At 44.0% G+C, this 26,092-nt stretch overlaps 1 protein-coding gene across 1 annotated transcript in view; it reads left to right on the top strand.

Moving 5' to 3' along the window:
- LOC144098155 (sushi, von Willebrand factor type A, EGF and pentraxin domain-containing protein 1-like) overlaps window positions 1-26,092 on the top strand; it is a 112,868-nt gene that overhangs the window by 22,441 nt on the left and 64,335 nt on the right. The window contains exons 8-11 of the mRNA XM_077630682.1: window positions 791-979; window positions 5,805-5,987; window positions 10,177-10,362; window positions 16,016-16,224. Of these exons, the coding sequence (XP_077486808.1) occupies window positions 791-979; window positions 5,805-5,987; window positions 10,177-10,362; window positions 16,016-16,224 (767 nt within the window). The remainder of the gene's footprint in view (window positions 1-790; window positions 980-5,804; window positions 5,988-10,176; window positions 10,363-16,015; window positions 16,225-26,092) is intronic.

Below are 26,092 nucleotides of genomic sequence, written 5' to 3'. Positions count from 1 at the left end.
TGTATTTGATGACAAGTTCTTTAGGTTTTCTAAATTAATAAAAATGTTTAATACCAAAGCGTTATTAACTAAAATTATTGAAGTGTAAACGCCATTTTCTCACTGCCCTCCTCATTCTGAGGCCTGAATAATGTTGCAAGAACGGAACGATAAAGGCTTTAGTGAAGAGAACCGGCACTGGTCACAGTGTATCAGTAGACATTGATCGTTTTATTTTGGCGAAAAGATAACTTCATCTTATCAGCTGAATTCTCTTTCATATTGGCACATGTAAACAAACTCATCTTCAAATTGCATTTACTTTCCAGAGGCGTACATTTTCATCTTCCCCCTTCAGTGGGCACCAACTATTTAAAAAAATAAAGTTTGGCGAAATAATTTGTGGTGGTGCTGGTCATAAATCTTGCGAAGGATCTCAGTAAAAGTGATACGTTTTCAACATTTATGTTTCCTTGTTAAGACTGTGTCCATGCGCTTGCGGGATGTAGCCACATCCTAGAAAGAATTTAACGGCTACTTATAGATCGTGACTGTCGGTGCATAACTGCGTCGAATACACACACATGTACCGCGGCTTACCAGCAATTCTAGTATTGCTAACAAAGTAGCTCACTCAAATATTTTATCCCTTCTAATATGCATATTTCCTTGGCCATATCTCACAACATCGACTGACGATTTTGATTAGTAATTTGGCCCTCAAGTGGAGTTATTTTGTTGATATTACCGAAACAAGAATTTTTAACTGCGCAACATTTAAGAAATAACTGGCGTTACCGTTTTGGCGCAGAATACAACTGCACACGCTTCGAGCCAAGGCCGCACCTGCACGTGACAGAATTTGCAGCCGGAAGCGGCATCACATTTCGCGAAGAAGCCACCATCCAGTTCAAGTGTGAAAGAGGCTACGTGTTACGAGGAACCTTGAGCGCAACCTGCAGGAGTGGTAACTGGTTTCCGCCTGTGCCCATTTGCGAAAGTAAGCACCTCTAACCTCTCCTCTGTCAGCAAACCTTGCACGCCGGTGAACGATGTAAATACTCTATAGTGACATTTCATTTGTTTCCGTGCTACACGTTATGCAGTGCACAATGCAATTTGATCCAAGAAATAAACATATGCTGGTTGCATAACGTGGGGTGTAACATAACTGTTTCTGAGTTGCGGCACTATTACTAGGCGCGCTCGGTAGTGCGGTGGTTGCGCCGGGCTCGTTGGTCTCTGTTACAAGTGAAGTAGAGAGAGCCTCACCATTGCAACTGTGGAACGCGATCACCGCAGATAAATACGCCGATTCTCGGGAACCCTGTCACGCCGGCAGCGGGAGCTTACGTGCATGCGGAAAAAAAAAACTGCACCTACATGTGTGTACGCACTGCACATAGAGCACTTACGTGTGTGGTGCGTTGCAGAAGAGATAAACGTGAACTTGTTATGGTTTATCGTGGTTTAACGTCCCAAAGCGACTCAGGCTATGAGGGACGCCGTAGTGAAGGGCTCCGGAAATTTCTGCCACCTGTGGTTTTTTTACGTGCACTGACATCGCACACCACACGGGCCTCTAGAATTTCGCCTCCATCGAAATTCGACCGCCGCGGCCGGGATCGAACCCGCGTCTTTCGGGCCGGCAGCCGAGCGCCATAACCACTCAGCCACCGCGGTGGCTTAAACGTAAACTTGTGCGCTTAGATGAGGAATCAACGCATCGTTTTCTGAACATGCTTTAAAAGGTTCACCGGATAGCGCAACTGCACTCCCACGTAAATAGCCGGGGACGACTTAAGGTGACTGTTATGCTGTTAAATTGAATGGCTAGCAAACTGTCCCTGCAAAAATTTCGAGCATAAGTTAACCCCACGGCCTCACTTTGATGCTGCAAAGCCCTGTCATTTGATAACGTTTACTTTCTAGTCCGTTTGATCTTTAAAAGCAAAAAAAAGGACATGAACGCTGTGGCAGAAGGTTTACGCCATACGTCTCTTGAACTCCAATAGCCGCTTTTCGATATCTCAATGCCCTTTATTGCTGTCACCGGGAGCCTTCTCTGTTGTTCCATTAAGTGCGTGTTATTGCTGATGTTAATTTCGTCATCGGTACACTCTCCACTATCTTACTATCACAACCTACTCCGTCTTTAGCTGACATGTTTAATAAACTGCAGTTCTAAGAACTGAGCTGGCGTGTACCTTCGCTTAAATGTATGCTTATGAATGATACTTTGTGAAGTTCACCTATTGTATTCTATGTGGCCTGTACCTTCGCTTATCTTCATGCTTATGAATGATACCTTCTGAAGGCGCCTATTGCATTCTATGCAAAATAGTTGCGTTGCCCTTTATACTACTTCCATGTCAGTAGCGATATTTTGCGTTCCTTTATTTCAATTTCCAAGTTTTGATGGTGTTACAATCTTTCGGCACTTGCCATTCTGAAGTTCCTTTGTAACCAATTCTGACCGACTCTTGTGTTCGACTGCCTGCACACATCTCTGGACGCCTGTAAGCTGTATGCAAATAAATAAATAAATATTATGTGGAGTGCTTTCCTGGCAAAAAGCAGCAGTCCATATTATTAGTCATCAAGAAGAATCTTTCTGACACCTACTTTTGCTATATAGCACTCAGGAGCTTCCAAGGCAAAGTTATGAATTAAGTTTGAAGCTTTATTTTTCAGTTATTTATAATGGGCGAACTGGTCCCTTAACCCAAAATGCAAAGATACTCTGCTCTGGATAGTAACCAATGGTATGGATGTAGTCCCGTCCTCCCATAGTCTACGGTCGCATTCTTAAACTATTCCTCACGCTTCTTTTGAAGCAACAATCACTTGCTTGAGGTGAAAGGAATGTTTCTGTAAAGGTGCTGTATACTGCATCTTTCCTGGTGATGAACGAATTTTGTTAATTCCGGCGCACCCTCCCATCTGAAGCCTACGTAATAAATAACGCAGTCTGGCTTCCTGCCTTCCCTAAAATGAAATATTCTTGCGTTAAGTGGTAAAATTATTGCCTAATAGCTGTACCTGCGGAAATGCAGAGCCGGTTTTATCTGAGCCAGAACTTGGGATCAAGTAGATGTTATAAATGACCTGAAAAAAATCCGGCATCAAATTATATTAGGGAAAAAGGCTTCTAACGGCTTCTACAATTATCTTGTATTATATAACTTCGAAAACATTATTTTTGTAATATAACCTTACCTTGGCTAGCTCCCTGTGCCAGCAAGACAAATTAACTATTCCCCCAACTCACAACTACCTTGCGGTGGAATCAGACCTACCAGATAGTGTATGCTGCGGCTTTTTAATAGCAATAACTTTCTCAGCTGCACACTACTTGTCATCAGCAGGCACCAACTTCACACCTTCATGTCGTACTAGCAGGACGGTGCTCTTAAAAGAATTCCAGGCTTCTACAAAGAAAGATTTTTTCGCCGGTGAAATTAATGAATTAGAGGCAGTTAAAAGTTAAAACGGAGGAACTTGACTTGTTACCGCCATCTTGTCTTCACTGATAACGTAGCAATTCAAGGTACATTAAACGGCTCTCTGTTGTTGTGCAGAACAAAGCTTCCATATATGAATGATGTAATTAAAAGTAGTGTTTGCTTCTAGGTTTTTGTTTAGTAAATTTAAATGTTCTGCAAACAACAGGAAAGATCGTAAGTCAATAAGCTGTAATTCTAACGCAGGCTCTCCTGGGCTGTAAGCGTCGCGCTCCCGAATGGGTATGTCACCATACAAACTTGCAAATAGCCTTAATAGAGGTTGAATAAACTTTGGGATTATAAGGAATCATTAGTTTAAAAAACAAAAACGACGTTCAAGCCATTTGATTGCATTCGTGCTGTGCTCACACATCTCCCCGATTCTATAAACACTGGGCTCTTCAAGATCTGTTAGCTTGAACATGTATTACATGCGCAAAACATTTTCAGAATAAACGAACATCGCTTCTTTATGTAGTATGCGGCTCACAGAACTTTGGTACTCCCAGAATCTTGCCTCAGCCATGAATTTCGTTAAAATCAGGCCGGCCTGTTAGCAAGTTTCAACAAGCTCAAAGCTGCAGTACAAATATTTTGCTTGCATTCTAAAAATTATTTTTATTTTAGTATTATATATTATGAATTTCTCAAATCGTTAGACGCCTTATTTTACCGAGATATGTTTAGTTAACAATCACTTCGTAATTTTGGCAATGTCTGCAAACTTTTATGATGATCTGGTGGGTCCCTGTTGCGAAGCTCTCTGTTGAAGAGGTACCGAAACACGGCGCTTTTTGAGCTGCATACACGAATTTTTTTCCCGACATCCTGACAACACCTCATGTTACGCCTGTACAATTCCGAGAGGTGAAATACTCGCATTTCAAACTAGACGGTGCAAATCATCGAAACACAGCCGCCGGCTTTAGGTTCCTTCGTCAGGCTGTCTTGTGCTGCGTTACGTAGTTTTCTCGAGGCTCCTTTCGATCCCTGCGTCAGAACCAGAACGTATCCGCGGCCACTGCACATACGTGCGGCCGCAATTCGTTGCGGTCAAAATAAAAAAAAACGGGATTTGCACAAGGCGAGAGTTCCCGGGCCTTGCAGCAACTGTGAAGAAGCGTGTCATTGTATAAACTATAATTTTACAGCGCCACGCAGAGTAGGCCCAAGATCAAGCCAACTAGCCCGCTTTTAACGTTTTTTACTCTGCCTGTCAACAAGCACGAAGGGCAAAGAAATAAGAACACTGCGGCCATGACTTACAAGCTTCCAGAAGGAGAGATTTTTAATCACATTTAGCGATGTCATGGGATGTGCGAATGTCGCCATTCTGCTATTTTTTTTAAACAAAAGTGCTTTTTTTTTTCATCTGGGAAAATATAGCAAGAGCCGAGGACAGCAAAGAAAGGAAACAACAGGACTAGCGCTAACTCAACTAAAGGTTTATTTACAGGAAGCAAGGAATATAAAGAGAGCAAACAATCAAGAAAGCAATGCAAACACACGTGTAGCTACGTGAAACCGACGAAACCGCCTTGCCATCGTGTTGAAGTGCTTTCTTCTGGCGTGTAAAAACTATCTGGAGAGAATATTTAACGGCCAGTGAAACAACTGAAAGCAATGGAATACAAAATTTCAAAGCTCAGCGCTGAGACAGCAAAGCCGCCGTAATATTTAGAACCAAGTCACTATTTCCGCTTCTGTGGACTGGCTTGTGGACATTTTTATGCTACAAAATGCTGAATAAGTCTATTTTTATTTTCAAGCGTTCTTTTCGATGCTTGTATAGTGGTTTGCTTGAACCTCAATTCCACTGGTGCAGCAAAAGGCCATATCCAAAATTCAGCAAGTTCGCTTTTCCGCATAACTAGATAATTTGTCTTGCCAAAAAAAAGATGGCCGACTTCTGTATAAAAAACTGCGAGGTGTAATGGACAGGCACAAATGGTGTGGAAAGATTGTACGAAAAGTATTTTAGAAGAATCAAGCAAAGAAGCTAGTCTTTCTCGCTTTGTTTCTGCTGGAAATGCATGTTCAACCAACTTGTGTTGGGCAGCATTGTTGTGAGGGAAAGCGCATTTGCGGAATTTTGAATATCCCCCAGTGGGGCCTTAATTTCGGAGGGCTGAATACGGCCGTGCTCTCATAAAGACCTCACGCAGCGCAAGAGCAGAAGTGACCGCGAAGTCGCGTTAGCAGAGTCCACACACTAGGATGAGGACTGCATTGCCTGTAAAGTGACCCATGATGGAAAGTAAGAATGATGGAGGGCGACTTCAAAGAGGAAGGTGCATTTTGCATCTGCTGTTATGTCAGATATCCTCTGCGGAACACTGGCTCCCCCGAGGGACGGCTGGATGACCAGCGACAACTCCACCGCATTTGGCGCTGTCAAACGCTTTGGCTGCTTTCGCGGCTACCACCTGGTTGGCCCAGACGAGAGGAGGTGCTCTGAAGACGGCCAGTGGGACGGCACGCCTCCGCGCTGCGAGCCCAGTGGTGAGCGAATGAGCTGGTGTTGCTTTGTAAATAGAATGCTGTGTGCTCCGTCGGTTAGGGCAGTCCACCAAGGTGGAGTAGATTTGTAATAAGGGAGTAATTACTCACTGGCATCCACTCAACCGCCGCCATGCGGATAAAAAGGGAAGCTATACAGGCTTCTATAGAAATTTCGTAATTAAGGAAAATTTCGTCCTGGTCCGGGTTTCAAACCCCGGACCAGCGTTATCGCCGTACCATATGCTTACCGTCACCGTTGGCTCAACTGTTAGACTGACTGCTCACGTGAAGCGGTGGTACCGGGTTCGAACCCTGGATCAGGAAGAATTTTTCTTTAACTACGAAAGCGGAACATTTCAGCAAAGAAAAAACAATCAGGGCTAAGCTTCATTGTCTAGCGCGTAAATCTGCGGCTTAAGCTGGTTTACTGGTTTAGTTTGTTTTGGTTTTGTTTGGTTTATTTGGGGTTAACGACGTCCCAAAGCGACTTAAGCTATGAGGGACGCCATAGTCTAGCGCTCTGAAAATTTCGATCACTGGAGGTTCTTTAACATGCACATTCATTGCACAGTATAACCGTCCTCTAGAACTTAGGTTCCATTGAAATTTCACCGCGGCGGCGCGCATCGAACCCACGTCTTTCGGGCCAGCAGACTAGCGCCATAACCACTGAGCCACCACGACGGCGGAGCTAGCGAGCTGCGCGCAGTCCTGCGGCGCTTCATATTTACACTTACACAGCGGAGAACAGCTGCAGTAAAAACAAGCGCGGTATGCTGCGGCAAGCACATGCAAAGATACCTGCGATATTTTTCAAATTATTTCATTTCTTTATTGCTTTGGACGGCGCGCCAGTACGGCCTTGTCGTCTCTAATGTGTGCACAGATCAGTTCTATGTCTCGTGTAAAGCTGTGAGTATGAAAGACTAAGCCACTACCCTCTTTCTGTGTGTCCGTTGCATTGCTGCTTCCGAAACGAACTGCAGGCTGAAGTTGCGCATCTATTCTACGAAGCGCTCATGCGGCGCGTCTGTGTATATGTCGCCGACAAGCACTAGCGGGTCGTTCAAGTGTGCTTGCAGAAAGCGCCAAATGAAGCGCACAACCTCATTCACGGATGCATAGGCGATAGGTAAGCGCAAACCACTGTCATGCATTCAGGCAAGCGCACTGCTCACATTTCTTCGATGTTTCACGCGCATTGTTCATCTGAAGCTGATGATCAGTTGGGTCCCGTTGCCGATCAGCCCACGACGACGTCTACTAAGAAATGCTTGCACAGCTGGTCCTCGAAAGATTGGTGGCCGCAAATCTCGTTCATAACATTGGAAAGAAAATTTTAAACCACGATCGCACTCAGAAGTACTTATGACGTGGTGTTTTTGGAGGCATTACTTTTGATTTTGATGCAGTTGGCTTAAAATACATGATGCGGGTTCGGCAGGATACGAATATGGGCGGGTTTGGTGAGGCTTTTAAATGCGCATAAAAACTTAAGTATCCACGGTGTGAAGAATTTCTAATGACTCCAGAGGGATGTCCAGCTCTTAAATTGTGATACACTGGACTGTAAACTGCAGTTATGTTCTAAGAAGCGAGCCTCTTTGCTGTGAACGGATTTAGGCACGCTGATTAATTAATTTTGTAATGATGACTGTCATAACTCATATTTTAATTGCGGGCGCATAAGCTGCCAAGGAGAATTTTCGCATGTTAATACGCGAGCACCGTAAATTTTCGTGCAGGTACCCTACTGTTCATGCTGCTTTGACAAAAATACATTTTATACGTCCGGTCTAAAAATGATTAGTTTGTCGCGTGAATACTTAAAAATTTCCTTGCTGAAATCCGAGACTCCACTGCATTATTTTTGCGGTATAAGTTAGAATTTGCATTTTTGCAAGTGAAGAAAAAACGTTTCACTTAAATGTGTTGAGGGTCATTCGCCATTTATTACACCAATTGGAGATGTGGTCATGGCTTTAGCTCCCGCCCCGCATGCGTGGAGGTGCGGGGTTCGATCCCCAGTGCCGCCCGGTGCTCACTGCTGATACAATGGGTACAAGCTTTCCCCTGGTCTGGTTATCGGCTTCTTTAGGATGAAATGCTTGGGGAATGGTCCTTTCACTCCACTTTGACCACAGCATGCTAGTCAGTGGATTTAATCCAGCGGTGAATGATGCAGCTGGCAGGAAGCCGTGACAGACAGGGCGACGTAATAAAGGGCAAGGCCCTTTCCTCTATCAGGAACAAAGAGCTTACATCGCAAACTGATGAAAAATTGTTACCCCCGGATGACTGTTGGAGGAAGCACAGAAATTAGTTACAAAGCCTAATAACATAAATTTAGGAAATCGGAAGAAAATTTGTAGCCGAAACTGCAGTGGCCAATACGACTGAATCTTTCAGTCTAATCTAAAAAGAAAAAATGTCTAAGTTTATTTTCAACCTTTTACGTAAATCATTCGGTAGCAGTAGTAAGAGCGTTTGCCGTGAAAATCTTTTAACAGAAGCCGTCCTGGTTAGAGATCGAACAGAGGTTTTGTTCAAAGAGGCAGTAAATCTGAGAAGCTATAATGTGGTAATGTGTCGAGTTCCTTACAGTAGATGTGGAAAGCAAGATGTGGTTGGAGTTTCCAGGTGAAACTAGATATTTAGATAGATGTCTTCAGTGGTGAGATTAATTACATTGAAATATTTCTAGTCACGCTCTTGGGTTCCTATAAGGAGAAAGTTTATTTCTTGCGAGAGAAATAACTGGTAATTTTTATAAAGGCCACTCACTTTCATGTGCACTGCATCTGGCATACCTTGTCCAGAGAATACTGTACAATTCGTCACTGAGAAAGGCCACGCCATCGATTATAAGAGATTGCTGTGCCTGGATGATTGACTTGCCTCTGTGCTATCAAAGTCAACAGCTGGAAAGGACGAGAAGCGAAACTCATCCTGGAACTCTTAAGCTTCTTCGACGTGGTGTGTCAGATCCCTTTCAGCGAATGTGATGTCGAGCAGTAAGGCGATGCTAGATATTTTGCACAATTCAGAGGGCAGCACAATGGCGTGCGAATTGCCATTCTGCATTGATTGTTTTCGCTGAGCAAAATAGATCGCCAGGAGCCATAACTATTGCGACAAAGCTGTGTCATTGCCACTGCAAAATGATTATCAATGCGCAATCTCATGGAGTCACTGAATTTACTAAAAGAGTTGTCCTGTTAAAAATAAAAGTGAAAAGTTCGGAAAAATTGCGCTTGCGTACTGAACATCTTTGCAAAAACACCCGTGGCTTATTCATTTGCCTGTCATCGTAAAGAGGCTGTTAGTACGAGCCAGAAGCGTCGCCATTACATACATAACCCGGCCATTACATTAATCTGGAGCGACAGTTTTGTAACCCCAGTACTAAAGACGGATTAGAGCAGCCAGAATGCTAAATCCTACTGGAGTTGCGGCGACCCATTCGGCAAGAGCCGTCGAAATTCACTTTAAGGAGGCGTCATTTTCACGTGTGCGTAGAGTTTTCTCAGAGTTCTCCTTATTCAGCAACTGCCGTTTATAGAAATAATAACTGACACGTTGCGTGTACGAATCAGTTTCCCGCTTCCAGCTTCTAATGCCTCGCGGTTTCAAGCAGTTCATTCTTATTATCCATGTCTGTATTCTTAATGGCGGTAAGTTGACGGAGAAGCCCGACGAATTGTCGGCCAGTATTTGCAGGTGTTTTAGCCCGCAGGCTGTCGCTATTACCGCTTTTGGTTTCAAAAATGCCTCGTGTCCCTTCGCCAGCCCTTAACTAGAACATAGTGCGATATTGCTAATTTCGTATTGAGACAGAGCTGTTCGTTCTATTCATTACAGGTAAGTTTTCTAGCGTAACAAATGATCGTGATCATTTACTACCAAATTGGCAGTTCTTGTTTCGGTAGAAACCGAATGTAGGAGGAGAAAGAATTAAAAATACCAAATACCCTTCAGCATCTTTAGGTGTTCTGCAGATCTGTGTCTTCTGGAACTCTATCTTCTTGTAGGACGAAAGCGTCACTAGAGTACGTTCATTGTATAACGCAGAATACAACTTTACCATTTGTAATGGCGCTGAGCCCAGCTCTTGAGAACAGTGTGTGGTTTGTCGCGGGTGGCGCCACAACTACAACCTTCATAGCGAGATATATCTCCTTTCCAGCAGAGCTCGGTGTCAATCTTCCTGCTACGTGCGCGGATCCAGGCCCCCCCGACAACGGTGTCGCAGCGTGGCAGACGGGAAGGGACGAAATACTGTTTGCCTGCAACAGTGACTACACCATGCGAGGAAGCGCTGTCATTCGCTGCCTGCCATCTGGCCAGATGTCAGCACAATCGCCAATATGCGTCAGTGAGTACTGCGTTGTTATAGATATACCCGTGTACGGCCCTGGAATGCAATATTTATTGTTTACGCTGCATTCTCAGTGAAAGAAAATTATGAATCAAAGAACATATGGATGCGCTGGACAACACGGTCTGAAGAGAAGAGACGAGCCGCTTGTCGATTTCTTCGGATTAGTCCATGTAGTCCACCGCGCTAATTTCTACCAAGAATGTGTGCCTTCCTCGACAAAGTTCATCACTAATTAAAATGAAGACCTTGGTCAAAGCTGCCCCTAGAGGAATATTATTTATTTGCGTTCGGCGCTGATTCGCAGTGTTCTTATGGTCCGTTGTTATTTGAACTACCCTACAAGTTTCATTATGTACTTTATTTATATAAGTGTTACCTTGAATATCTGCGGTAGGAAGGACAGTTTCTATGCTAGACTATCATCTTACAGGCTGAGCACATAATCCTAACGTTCATACGAGTGGAATACCGATCACGTTCATACGGTTGAAAATATGAGCATCATAGTACTCCTTCTTTAGCTAAGCGACTTGTGCTCAGTTTCGTTTACCAATAGGTATGATTGAAGACCAGTTATAAATGCACGTTCAAGTTCATACTCCTCATAGATTTGGTCACAGGCGTAAAATAATAGCCCGGAGGAACTAACTATGCAGAATTTTCTTACAAAGCTACCCAGGAATACAAACGGTCTTTGTTTTATTTTTAACCAGTATTTCGCCCGGATTCGTTCAAAAGTACCTCATTTTTTTTTTGCATTTTCACTTCTGCAGTCGTACTGGCATAATCGTATCTTTACTACAAAGCAAACCCTAAGCAACCCTTAGTGCCGTATCGTCGCCACTTTGATTGCCCTCGCCTATTCCCGCAAGTCTACTTTCGAAACGCACGTTATGCACAACACTAACCCCTGGCTAATCGTATCATCCTGCGCGTCTACATCAATGACTATTTTAAGATTTATGGGGTTTTCACGTCCCAAAGCGAATAAGGTTATGAGAGACGCCGTAGTGAAGAGCTCAGGAATTTTCGACCACCCGGTGTTCCTTTATGTGCATTGACATCGCACAGTACACGGGCCTCTAGAACTTCTCCTGCATCGAAATTCCACCGCCGCGGCCGGGATCGAATTAGCGTCTTTTGGGTTAGCACCCGAGTGCCATAACCACTAAGCCACCGCGTCTGCTCTCTTGACCAATGCCATCAAGGTCAGAATTGTTTCTTCCTGCACTGACTGCTATTTCGAATTTAAAAAGAGGAGGACCATGGTGCTTTATCAAGAACTTCCCCAGAGACGTAAATTTTCAGGAATCGTCAGTAATCTGATCTGCTCACGATATGGAAAAATTGGCGGAAGGAGCAGTTGGGACAAGAACACAGACAACAAAAGACTTGCGCTTATAAGCCGTCAATATTTAATGAATCTAAAAAACCCAGGCTGCGTAGAATATTTGAAGTGTTATTGTCATGTAGTGGCGACAACGCCGGGGACAGCAAGCTGAGCAGACTTAGGTGTCATTGAAACGAACTCTTTATTGGAGGGACTTGGACCAATATTGAACAGGACAATTCGTCGATGGCGATCACAACAAACGTGCTCGGCGGTCGTCGAAGGCCAGAATCACTGGTTCTTTCAACCGCGCTCAGTTTGAAGCTGACATAAAACTTTCGAGATAAGCCCCAAAAGCAACCAGAACAATCTGTAACGAAGTAGCAGCAGTTGGTCATTGTTGTGATCGTTCGAATACAATTGGTGGCATCTTGCATTACAGGGAAAGAATAAATCCGGATTCCGGCACCATTGAGCGTGAACAAATAAGCATCTTGAACTTTCGCCACATTACTCTCTTTTTGAAAGAAGCATCGGCCGGAATTGTCTTCAAGACACACTATGGCTTTAGGTCCTAATGAGCCATTAGTGTTGTTTAAGCTATAGTGAGCCATAATATTGCTTTAGGTGCATGGCATGGACAACTTCTGGTCGTGCGCATGAGAGCTAGACTGCTGTCACTCCATCAGCAACGACATGTCCAGTTCACCTTTCGGACGGGAAATCTTGTACGGGTCGAAGTAGGAGATTAAAAGTATTTCACTGTGTCCGCGGCAACAAATGTGACTCTAAACCATCCACAGTCACATGGCTTGTATTCCGTACGGTGTCGGTGTAGACTTTACCTTCGAGCGTCGGTGCGCTGATCCTTTTTAATTCGTAGAAGGAATGTCGACGAGCCTCTGTGCGGTGCAGATAAGTGACGACATCGATATTGTCGTCATTGATGACGTTTAGGAGCATGACGTCAGCTTTATGGTTGCCTTCCTGCCGCGGACGAGCCTAGACAGTGTGATCTCGGTGGCCTCCTACACAGTGGTGTTGTACAAAAAGGCGACGTAGGGGAGGATGTTAGCTCAGGCCTTGTGTTCGGCGTCCACATACATGGCGAGCATATCATCGACTGTTTTGTTCCGACGCTTCGTACGTCTGTTGACCTCCGAATGGCATGCAGTTTGCTGGTTGCGTGTGGCTTTGTTCAGAATGGCTTGCGTAAGCTCGGCTAAAAGCACTCTTCCCTTATTCGTAATAAGAACTTCTGGGGCGTGGTGAGGCAAAAGGATTTGCTCGGCGAAAAATTTTAGGATTTCCACCAAAGTAGCAATTGGCAGGGCTTTTGCTTCTGTGTAGTGGATCAAGCAGACGGTCGTCACGATTATGCATTCGTTTCCCTATGTTGATATTGTTATGGAGCTGAATAGATCCACTCCAGTGTGTTGAAAGGGCTTGCTAGTTGGTGTTATGGGCTTCAATAGTCTATCCGGCTTCATCAGAGGAGTATTTAGTCACTGACACTCACGAGATGTTTTGAGGCAACGCGCGACTTCGGCAATAAACCGCTGGATTTAATACTTGCCTTGGATTCGGCGCAGCGTTTGTGTGAATCTTAAATGCCCAGCTGTCGGCTGGTCGCGTGACGCCTTGCGACACCGGTGCGACAGCTTGTGGACATATGGCATAACCACTACCCTTCTCCTTTCTTCCGAACCCTTTTCCAGCCCCAAGGTACTTGCAGACAATTTCAGAGAACGGCGGACTTTGCACTCGAAACGAGAACTGAGTCCGGGAAACCAGCTTCCCTACATCTGTATGCCTGTGCTAAGAGACTGGGCATCATTTTATGATAACAAGATTTATTTACCGCCATGCCTAAGCATCCCGTAACGATACCGCTTTTTACAAGCTTTGAATGAAAGGACCTGTAATTCAAAAGATGCTTTTAACTCCTGGGTGAATACTGCCAACAAACATGGTTCGGTTCGAAAGACAACTTTAAATCAAGGAATTGCAACACTGTTTCCTGAGGGACTTCATGTGTGACCGGATTAACAGGGTGGGGAGCAAGCATGGGGTAAAGGTTCTGTTCTCTGCACCTAACAAACTAGAAAGGGTTGGGGCGGCGGTTCAAAGAAGGCATGAAGGGCGCAGAAGAAATGCTTGCAGCATAAACCATGAAAATAGTTATGTTCCCTGCAAGACGGGCGTAGTGTATCAAATTCCCCGGTCCTGTGGCCTTACATACATAGGACAGACTGGCCGCTGCGTTAACGTGCGGCTCATGGAGCACGCTAATTCTTTAACGAAGAAAGAAACTAACCTAGCTAAACATTGTTTCGCGTGCAAATGCACGCCGTTTTTTGATTAAACTAATGTCCTGTTCGCTCATCCTGACCAGCGCGCTCGAGAAGTAGCTGAGGCATTTCATATTATCAGAAAAAGTGAGGGATGCGTGAGTACGCCATCTGTTTCATTATCGCCTCTAGAAATCAATATGCTATATAGCGGGTAGCGGTCCAGCGGATGCACACGTGCTTTTAAAGCGGTTTTTACCATTTACTATCACTAGGTGTCTTCTTGACATTGCGCATGTGCGCTGTTTTTTCGTGACTGTATATATGACGTGCTTCTTCCCAATAAAAAATCAGTTGTAAGTTCAGCGCTGGTTTGTGTGTCTCGTCTCCTACTTGGTCTGTGTGTGCTGTTGCGGTGTCGAACCACCAATAAACGCTGCCACATCCACGGACCCGCCATACCTGTGGAACCCGGGCGCGGCCCCCAGGTCAGGTAGCCTGAGAGATAGAGGCGGCCTGTGTTCAGAGGCTACCGGATACGGGAAAGGCATGAAGGAAGCAGCGGCGCCTGGGCCTGGCGGCTCAGGCGGTCGACGTTGGCCGTCCGCGTCTGGCAGCCCCGATGTGTGCGGCTGAGGCCCAAGCCGGGGAACACGGAGGCTAGCAGATGTGGTAGACGTGCCGACGAAAAACTTTGGGTTTGGCAATTTTTGGCATTAGATGCCCTTGCGGCGAAAAAAAAATCCTAGCATCAGATATGGCCGACGTCCGTCGCCGACCGCGTTCTTCCTGTTCTCGGTGCGCTGTCCACGCGCTACGTTCCAGCTCCGCTTCTCTTTCTCTTGCGTGACATCATTAGTCTTCTACAGCCGCTGTTCGGCGCTGGATACTTACAATAAAAAACAAAGCTACAAAGCCGGGTGCTGGCAGCTTTGAGTATGAGCAAACATTAAAGCCTTCGGGGCGATACAGTTGTGCGCTTTCTCTGATCGTTTCAGTGTTTCATAATGTCCTTCGCAATTTTGCTATACTTTTAATTTGTAGACACAAATGAAACATCTGCAGAACATAATGACCTTTCAAGCGACATTACTGTCATCACCTGCTCTTCCAAGCTCACTGAAAATGCAAAACACATGCACTGTTGTAAACATGTTTTTCCAATACCTCCAACCGCTTATGCTATAGTCCTTCCCGGGGCCTGCAGTAGAATGAAATGAAGTCTTATGGATTACAGGTTTAATTAGTTTATTGTATACGTACAGTTACTGATTAGTATTTTGGCTTATTTTGTGTTTTTAGTTACCAGCTTGCGAACAATAATTGTGCGTGGTTTTTTTGCATACCATTGCGCGTGAGTGTCTTCATACATGCTTTTGTGCGTTGGAACGGCTACCTGAGCTTCACAAACCTGTACAGTCACCACTTGCAGCGAGGTAGCTGACGAATACTCTCCAGGAATGAAATGTCATTGAAATTGATTCAATATGTGGAAATAGAAAAATCAGCATGGTAGGGACAGCATTTCGAGGGGGTGGGTGTAAACAACGATCTACAAAAGGCGGATGTTCGGTCATTGTGACATGATATCTATTTAATATAGGGGTGGGGGTGGCGCTATGGCATGATGGCTGGAAGGTAGTAGGGCACTATACTGCTTTGCCGATCTGAAAAGAGGCTGCAGTTATATCAGCTATGGGCTGTGTTCTTAAGAAGCGAATAATGTCTGGGGTCCAAGAATGAACACGGAGCCAATACATACATCAGAGAAGCAACACAGTAAATCCAGTAGAATAGCTTGCGCAACGTGAAAAGAGCAGGCACTCTATTAGATATGGCTTGGAATCATGCTCGAGTTAGAGCGACGATGTACAAGGATATGTCGTTTTACGTGGAGAGATCATTGAGATATTCAACAGTAACACCTTATTGCGAAGCCCTGCTCATTTGAAAGCCGTCTACTCCGCACAACACTTACTGGAGCTGATAAGTGTTTTTTTTTTTTGTATCCGCTCTTCTCCAACAGACAAGTACTACTTCGACAAAGCACATGAGGTTCTAACAGCGCTTGTTGAAAGGCTTCAAAAAGTGTTTCTGATGTCAACCGCAAGACTGCCGTCGCCCTACTCATCAAGGCCCAGCCACTTCCTCTACTTCCTCCTGGATGCTCCCCGAATAATAAATGACAAGGCCTTTCGCATAGGGATTGCTTTTGCTACGGCCATCACAAGAAAGGTACGTGAGCAGGTTCTTGTCCTCAATAAGTTTGTGCACGGTAATTGAAGTCATCAAAATGGCAATGTTCTACTTGGCATATGGCTATTTGGGGTGTGCGTTCGAGTTGTTAGTAAGCACTAATGAAGCATACGTATTGCTCTTGTAGGTTTTCTAAACAAAACATTGCGTACAAAACTTGGCATCGAGGTCATTTTTTTTCTGCATGCGGAGATGTGTTACTTTCCTCTTTATTGTGGAAGACGTGCTGAAGACTTGGAGCAAACTGTGGCGTGCAAAATTGTACCGTGTACGCACATAATATAGACCTGCATAAATATTGAAGGAATCCATAGAAACGGTTTTTTCGTTGATTTTGGTGGCAGTGCTAAAGGACGGGATTGTCCTTTGCTATCGTAGATTAGAGAAAAGACTAGAACTAGGCTTGGGATTCCTCAATAGTTGAAAAAAAAAATTACAGGAAACTCTGGGAGTTCATGTATCATCAAGAGCACAAATCAATAGAATTGGACGCAGACAAAGCAGTAAACCCCGCCTTGTAAAACTTAAGTTCATTGACCCCCGCGAAAAAAAAAGTCCTGCAAAACTGTTCTAAGGTAAAAGGAAAATAGATCTCTGCCTCAAAGAACTACTCGTTAGCCACGAGGCAAGTTAGAAACCTTCTCTGCGACAGTGCTGATCAGCAAAGCTGGCCGGTAGCAAAGTTAACCTCCTTTATAACAAGATAAAGATTGATGACGAACTGCTTGAATGGGACCGCGTGCAAAACAAAAGGAATACAATAGCTGGCTCAAAACAGCCAGAATGAAATCGGAGCGTTACACCAAAAAGTTTTCGGTGCATTAACGTTAACGCCCGCTGCGTAATAAGCATAGCAGCCGATTTATAAAGCATCGTAACTGCACATGACCCACACATTGTGGTACTAACAGAAACCTGGTTCGATCCCCAGTGCCGCCGGGCACCCACCGGTGATACAAAGGGTACAACCTTCCCCACGTCTGGTGCTCGGCTTATTCAGAGTGAAATGCTTGGGGAATGGGTCTGTGAGCCCACTTTGAGAAATTAAAAATAACTTGTGCCATGGCCCTCTTTGGCTATAGATGCTCTTGCACCATAAAAAATTCATAATGATCATAATCATCAAAGCTGGTTAAGCTCTGGTATAAGCGACTCTGAAATAAGCCCATCTGGTTACCGTATATATAGAAATGGCAGAGACACTAGTGGTGGCGGCGTCGCAGTCTTATTTCTGGAGTCACTGCAGGTGACAAGATTAACAGATATTGCCTAAACAGAATCCGTTATCATGAAGGTATTCCTGGAAGAAGCCGATATGTGATAAGAGGATTTTATCGACCACCAGGCACCGATGACACATTTTTTAAGCAACTGAATAAATTTTTGTGTTCGTGTAGAAATCAATCGTGTAGCATACTGCTCGATAGTGATTTCAACGTGCCGTCCATAAATTGGGCCGACGATTTTGGGGCGAAAGCCTTTAATGGCTCATGCTCGCGGTGACCGTCCGTCCGGCCACGTGACCTCGCGGTGTCCGTCCGTTGAATCCTAGGTCACGTGACCTTGTCCGTCCGTTACATCTAGGTCAATTAGGTCACGTGACCCTGTCACGTGATCACAACCTTCAAACTGGACTGTGAGCAAACTGCCCCCTTCCCACTCGCTTTCGCCTTCCCGCAGTAAAAAGATATATAAGTGCCTCCAACGAATTTTTCCGTATGCCCCCGAGAAGGAGAACCACTTGTCATTTTTATCTTATTTCATGACCTCTCTCAGTTAGTGAAACAACCCACCCGAATTCAGACCGACGCGTTATCTACATCATACTTTTTTCTTGTCAGCAGATTCATTCTTTGACGAAACCCTTAAACTCAAATTTTTGAAGGGATTTCAGATCATAAGATGACCTGCCTCTCAATGCGACTGAATATCCTTCCGCAACAAGGAAGACAAGAATGTGTTTTCCCACTCTTTTCTCGTGCTAGCGATGTTGTTATATTAGACGCACTGGACAGCTCATTCACAGGCTTTCTTTCTCACTGCGATTCGAACAATTATTCGGTTGACCAGCTATGGTGCTTTCTCAAGGAGTTGGTTTTAAAATGTAATGTTGACTTCGTGCCCTTTAGGCAAAAGACTGCGATTCCAGTCCTTGGAACAACAAACAAATCGGCCGGCTTGGACGAAATTTGAGATCAGCAAGAAATCAACATAAGAAACACCCATCCGCGGCCAACGCAAACAAAATGTATGACTTGCGTGCACTACGGCAAGACAGCATCAAGAAGGCAAAAGGTCATCACCAAAATGTGTGCCTGAAAAATTTTCTACTGTCATCCCCTGGAATGTTCTGGCGTCACATTGCCCCCCAAAAAACCCCTGCAAAGTATGTGCCTGAACAATGTTGTAACAACCATCCAAGTGCTATTGCAAGCGCACTTAATTATTATTTTTGCTTCGTTTTACTCGCAATGATGGATTTAAGCCACATTTTACCCACCATGGTTACCTCCCGGCTATTGGTAACGTTTGGGCTCAAGAAGAAGGTGTAATTTCGCTATTAGGGCCGTCGTACGATCGTTTCGGAGCGGCTTCCGCCAGGCCCGCTTGGCGAGCGGGCCGCCAGTTTTCGGCAGTCATGCGGACGTGAGGCGGCGGAAAGGTGTTGTACGATCACTTTGGCGCTTGCGAGCGAGGCGGATGGTCCCAGCTTTCCGATTGGCGCGCCCGGTAGTGCCTGACGTCTAATCGCGTGCGGCGTGCAGGCATGCATGCTTATAGCAAAACACGCAGATATCTTGCAGTAGGAATAGCCCGTATTAATTGCGGCGTACTCGAGACATCCGTTCCGTCAACGTTTTTTTTTTTTTGCTGCGGGATTTTCATCGAAGGTACAATCGTGGTAGGCTGTGATAAGTGTGGGAAACGATATGTGGACATTTATATACAAGAGACCGAAAAACACGTAACGTCGCGATCGCGAACTCCTCCTCGTTCGATCGCGATGTTTTCACAACGGTCGACGATTTTCCAAAATAACAGAAGGCTGCCCCCTCTGAAAGTTAGGCTACCCTCAGGATTTCAGAACAATGACGCGATCCTTATTGCGAATTCTCGATAGGGTCAGGCCACAGTACAGACTGCTGTCAAGCGACCGTAACTACACCCGGGATAATCACATTTTTCAAATAATTAAGAACACATAGTTAAAATTTTTAGGTTGTTATTCAAAATTGCACACTGCAGTGTTTTTGCATTGCTGACAGAGAAAAATAATTGCACTTGAAGCCTTTCCTAAGCATTTGCGCAGTTTTCACTTTAATATGTAAACAACTCCCCCCCCCTTCCTCCCCCCCCCCCCCCCCCCGGCTACGTACAATCAGCTGACTGTTAATGCAAAAAGACATGCTTATCTATTCAATATATGAGTTGAGTGTGTGTGTGTGTGTCTGAATTGTGTATGCTTTAAAAATTTACATTTTAGCACACTGCCGTCAAACACAAACGCAAATGCACATGAGAAATTATGACTTTTCCAGCTGTTTGGAACAGGTAAAATCAGTTGTAATTAAAGCACTTCTGCATTTTACAGAACAGTAACAATGCAACAATAGTGACTTATTTTTGTTGTTTTTCAGACCATTATTAAAGCCAAAATAGAAATCGCACTGTGTGGCTGAAAAGGGGCTTAGACATGGATCACTTAGGTGTAGTAAAAGGCTTTGTTCTCCACAGTGACAGCGGGCCATCAGGTAGTCCTTTAGCATTCCTTCATGAACTGATATTGCGGTTGCACAAGTCAGACTACACCATTGAAAACAAGTATGGGAAGTTCTGCTGAAGGCCATGTCATTGTTGCCATGTACAATATAAGCTGGCATATACACTGTGCAACTCCAAACCATTCTGAAATGTCGCTCTGAGCGGAAAACAAAGTGGGTGCCTTTGTATTGCATAAAAGTTTGCACATGTCTTCCTATTACTACAAACATAACGAGATGTCGGAGCTAGTAAAGTGGATTACAGGTAGAGGAAATGCAAGAACCAATGTGGAGGGTTTACATTGCAATGGCTCCTGGCTTAGACTGGGAAAGAATACTTTGTACAGTCAGGGAAACAAGATACAATGACCCTATAATGTGGTTATCTTGAGCAAACACCAACATCACAAGCAGAATTTGTAAACTTGGATTTACGGTATGAGATCTATGATGTTGCACAATAAAATGAAATAAAAATTGAGCCATCTAAGTATGGGACAGGCATATATGCGCATGTTCTCTGATACAACTTTAAAGCAATTTTTAAGAGTTATTTTAACTCATTAGTAAAATGTAGACTGATTGAATGTAAAGTTGATCAGTTCCCAAGCTAGCTAGCAAAAGTGAGCATTGCTTACTGTTAACTGATGTGTATACCACTCAACATGTGTTGAATTTTAGAGTGTGCTATCAGTTTCCGACTATCAACATTTTCAGAAAAATATACATATTTCACTGTCATTGTGGTTTTCAAAGAAAGAAATTAATTGAGGCATGGATAGGCATCGAAAACTTGGAAAAGACCAATTTGAAGTTAGGCCGAAGAATGCGAAAAAAACAGAAAAGCAGTGATTACTTTTGTCTTTACTGATGTCTTTTTGCTGAAAATTGAAGTTGACAACCTTTGGGTTCAAGATGAACCAACAGGCCTGTTAACACTGTCCTGAATATATAAAAGTCACATGCATAAACATGCATTCGTAGCATTCTCACTGAGCCATGTTATGAAGGCGGTGTGTTCCTTAGCTGAATATACGATAAGAGAGAAAAACAAAAAAAAATCTGGCACAGATAGGCACAATAATGCATGCTTAGCTTTTCAGTGCACAGGTTCAGTTGGCTAGACCTAGGTTGTGCACAGTGTGCAAGTTAGCGTAAATGCAACTGCGTGCCGTCCGACAATACTATTGTGTAAATCTGCCCCAATATTATTTGAAATAGACTGTGAGGAAAGTTATTACGCTCAAGAGAGCATTTTATTTGTTCGCCGAGCGGAGCAATTGACTAAGCACTTCATTAGAACAATTTATTTTAACATTTATTATACCTAAACAGTACTAAATGACAATACTTGAGTGGTCAGCTTTGTGTAGAAGTAATCAACCATTAGCATCCAAGCACCGCCATACGGCTACAAAGGAAAGCTTTCTAGCTCTTCTTTGTGGCCTTATGGCTGCACTTGGGTGGACGTTAATGAGTATTTACTCATTTATTACAAATATTCTCTGCCTTGGGGGAATCACTTTAATCAGAGGATGAACATTATTTACTGGGTGGATTTCTGCAGTGACCAGCTCAAAGGACCAGAGGTTAGTAAGTCTTGTGAGGTGGAAGGTCATTCCAGTCTTAAGAGACAAAAACAAAAATCAGTCCTGAAATGCAGTGGCATGAGCTAACTGAGGCACAACAGTACAGAGTCGATCACACTTGTCTAGAGCGCTCGAGCGGTGCCGTCCTGAGGAAATAAAGCGAAATTCCAAAGCAGGTATTGGCTTTCTCTGATGATACTTGCCCTGGATAGCAGCCGAATAGACACGTGAAACTCACAGCACACCGCTTGAGCACTCTAGACAAGTGTGATCGACTCTTTACTAGTGCGGCTAGTGCAGAAAGAACCATGAGTCAGAACAGATCAGTTTGTTATATGACGGTAAAGAGTTTAAAAACGTGCAGTTTCTGCACGACATGAAGAAATTTGAAGATTCACCTTTGGGGCTGTGAAACTGGAGCTTCAACGATAGTCGGAAAAAATAAAACGAGGGCTCAGGTTTGAACTCATTTTAGAATTTTAGTTAAGATCGGTTTGTGCCATGTGCCGTAAGAAGGCCCAAGGTGATGCCACAAAGGGGATCTGAACGCAAGTAACTTGTAAGATGGCGATGCTAAGTACATGTTATAGTGTAAATATCTTAGGTTGTGGGAGAGTGTTTAAGGATTATGAGGTGAGACCATGCTACATTGCGAGCCATGTGAATGGCTGAGTGTTTGAACCAGTATGCAGTGAATATACCTTTCTCGGTAAGAACTTATAAGTAGGCAAAATGTAGTTTTACTGGAAATAAAAAAATATGAGTGTATTCTTAGTAACATTAGCAAACAGGCCATTCTAGAGCATGCAAATTGTTGTTTTGGAGAGCTAAAACATGGGTATTTATTGCATGATGGCAGACCCCTTAATACAGCTGGTAGCAAAATGCTGAGGCTCAAGAGCAATGCCTTGGGGGACATCCAAGATTGCAGAGAAAGGCAGGATGATTAAGAATTAGCAAAAGAAATCTGCCGACGGCTGCCTTGGATCCAGTTTAGAGCTATTGGATACAAGTTAACGCACGACAAAAAAGCCGTACATAAATAAGCGAATCACATGCTTTTTCAAAGCCAAGAAAAAAAGCATCGAGGGGGATATTGCAGTAAGGTGCATGTCATGAAGAACAAGAACAAGTTGGCTATTGCAGGAATGTTTTCTAAAAGCTTGCCAACTTGGATGAAACAGCTTAATGGGCCAAAACAATCTAGCATGGAAAGAGTACAAAATGTGTTTGGTGATTTGCAGCACAGGGTAATGACATAAATAGGGCCATAGGTGCTGGGTAATGATGGGTAAGAAACATAAAGGGGCCAAGCTATGATGATGCAGGAAGCTAGCTGCACAGTATGCACTAGATATGCGTACACTGTGCTTTCGGTCCTGTTGATGTTTTCTGCAAATTTCACAAAACTTGGTACGAGTTTACTGTCGGTGGACCGGCAGTAAGTTTGCATGTTGAAACTGTGCTAAGGGACGAGGACAACAGAGCAAGAATTGCTACTGTGTGCAGTGGTGTTGTTTTTCGTCGTCTTTGTTCCTAACATACCTTTACCAGCTCCAGAAGGCTCAATTCGCAGTCTGCTGTATTAAGTGATGTCAGGTAAAGGCAATCGCTATTCTTCAACCAACAAACTACTTTGCCATACAACACATCCTTCTAATCATCTTCATAGTTTGCAAGATAAATGTACTTCTTTAGTCCCGTGTTCAAAATAGCACAGATCAATTGCTTGTGTCCCCATCAGAACTAAAGACATTAACCGTACTTTCACATAAGCAGCCATTCCTCATAAGGGCATTCCTCGTTAATATGAACTCAAACTATTAACAGCGTTTCTGTGGAAAAAACTTTTTTCAATGCACTTACGCTTTGCTAAAATTGAAACTTGCTGATCAGAGTGGACAGAGTGAAAATGCGTACAGCTCATTGTCGCATGTGTTCTTGTCCCATTAATGTGCTGAGGGGAAATACTTAAAACTTTGGATTTGAGCAGATAAATCGAACGCTGCCTGAATCATATACCATTCTTGTACACTGGAATTGCCATCACAATGCTTGCCCCGCTATCTGCACAGACTGTTATGGTAACCTCTGGACTGCCAGGCACACTGACCTTTAACCAGCTCAAACATTTTCTAGTTGCCAAAGAGCTTCTCTTTCTTGTGTAAAAATCACTGTCGGTGCTCAGCGACTCACATTCTGGCTTGGATTGCTCCTTGAACAAAATGAAATAACCTGCTTAAAAATAAAACAATTGAACCGCTTGCTTATATTATTACCTCACGTATGCCTACCCGCAGCCCGCAATGCTAGGTTAACACCTTTTATACTGAGTACACCGCAGAAGAAAAGAAAAAAAAGCAACACTCCTGATTCAGGCATGCGCCGCGGGCAAGAACAGAACTAGGCGCCGGTGCAAAGCGGGGAATCTGCTAATGCAAGCAGCAACAGCCATTTCATTCAAGTAAAGGAATGGGTTCAAATTAAATGTGGTCTTTGCCTTGGGAGGTCAATGGTTCCATTGATACTACAGGACTCTCAGAAACAGGGCAACGTCGGTATTGCAGAACCAACCATCGTGCAACAATGCTTAGCACATTTAAAAGAACTTAAATAAGCCTTGTTATTGCAGCTTTGAATCTGTGCAGGAATAGTACTGTCGTGACCACACAAATGTGAAAGGATAAGTGGGCCAGGAAACCTAGCCGATCACTGAGGAAGGTGCAAATATGCGTCTATATGTCAGCAAATAAATTTTTGTTAGTGTAAAACGTAAGGAGGAATAAGGAAATCTGGGAAGCGTTCTACACTGTCAATACACAGCTGATTGTGCTCGCCATCGCTGTCACTCAGGAGACAAGTAATCCTGTTAAAAACCGCTTAAAAACAATCGTACCACGGCCCTTACTCAACCTAGATGTTAAGAAATCACATGGTGCAGATGGGATACCAAACTGTTTTTTTATAAGATATCCCGAATGGGGCGGAAAATACGTGACCCTCATTTTTAAGAAATACTTGGCATGCGGCGAACTTCCATCCGAATGGAAATACGCCCAAATAACACCTATCTTAGAAACTAACGACCTGTCTCAACCCGCATCATTTAGGCCCATTTCACTGTTGTGCACTTGCGCCAAATTACTGGAGCTTATCATTTCCAAGTATATTTCTGTTTTTCTTGACAGAAACAAAGTAACTGATATGCAGCAGCACAGGTTTCGAAAGGGCCCGTCCACAATAACCCAACTAGTCAACAGTTCACGATCTTGCAGCAGTATTAAATAAGCATAGGGTTGTGTCGACGTGACCGCCACGAACGCCACGCCGGAGCAAGTTGGGGCGCGCCGGGACGGCGGCCTAAAGAGGGAGGAACAGGGTCGCAGACGCAGACGCTACGTTGAGAGCCCCTTTATTCAGAACGCGGCGCTAATAGACTGCCTCCTTGGACGAGTAATTTTTTGGTCTCGAAACCGAAACCACGATATAGCATCATCCCCCTCTTTTTTGAAATTGATTGTAGAAGGAGCAACCTTATACACTTGTTAAAGGAATTTATTATACAATAGTAATAGTTTTTTTTAAACAGAAGGTCGAGGAAGCAACATCATTATACATCTATTAATGATATACATTTCTTTGAAATTGTAATTGCCAACTCTTTAGCCCCTTGTTGAAGAAAAAGCACAAAATAAAGCACTCGGTAAAACAAAAAATGAAAATGTGGCAACACCGGGCACTGCCACCCACAAACACATCTGACCACCTGTCTAGGTGTGGCACATGGAAATGCGAGTAACACATGACACATAATCATGGAACAAAATCATTTAACTGGCGCGGTTTCTGGCGCCGCCTTTTTGACCGCCGAGACATCTGCGGTACATGAAGGTGCGTACCCTCTATAGGTGCTAACAAAAGCTGCGAAGTTGCTTTTAAGCTTTGCTGCTCAGCTAAGCACCCACCAGGCAAACTGGGGGCGGAGATAGCTGCTTGACATCTGAGCTTCCCCGCTCACTGAAGTGCTCCTCAGACGACTTTGAAGACGAGGGAAAAGATTCAAACCAGTCCGAAGATTTAGTGGCGCACCGCTCAGGCAGAGCAGGGAGCGAGGACTTATGAAGAATTGCATGTGAGCACGAAGGCTCAGAGACCTGAGCGTTGGGTGTTTCAAAGAAAGCATGGGGACTGGGAACATCAGTGATTCGTTGTGAAGGTGCCTGTATTGAGCCTTTAGAAGAAGAAGAAGAAGAAGAAGAAGAAGAAGAAGAAGAAGAAGAAGAAGAAGAAGAAGAAGAAGAAGAAGAAGAAGAAGAAGAAGAAGAAGAAGAAGAAGAAGAAGAAGAAGAAGAAGAAGAAGAAGAAGAAGAAGAAGAAGAAGAAGAAGAAGAAGAAGTTTATTCACATCACATTACATGATGCAGGAAGCCTGCAGAAAAAGCTGCCAGAAGCCAGCTTGACAGGACAGGGTCAGTTACACTCCTATCAGGCGAAAGA

This window comes from Amblyomma americanum, chromosome 7, assembly GCF_052857255.1.
Source record: "Amblyomma americanum isolate KBUSLIRL-KWMA chromosome 7, ASM5285725v1, whole genome shotgun sequence".
NCBI lineage: Eukaryota > Metazoa > Arthropoda > Arachnida > Ixodida > Ixodidae > Amblyomma > Amblyomma americanum.
This window is presented reverse-complemented; position numbering and strand designations above follow the sequence as displayed.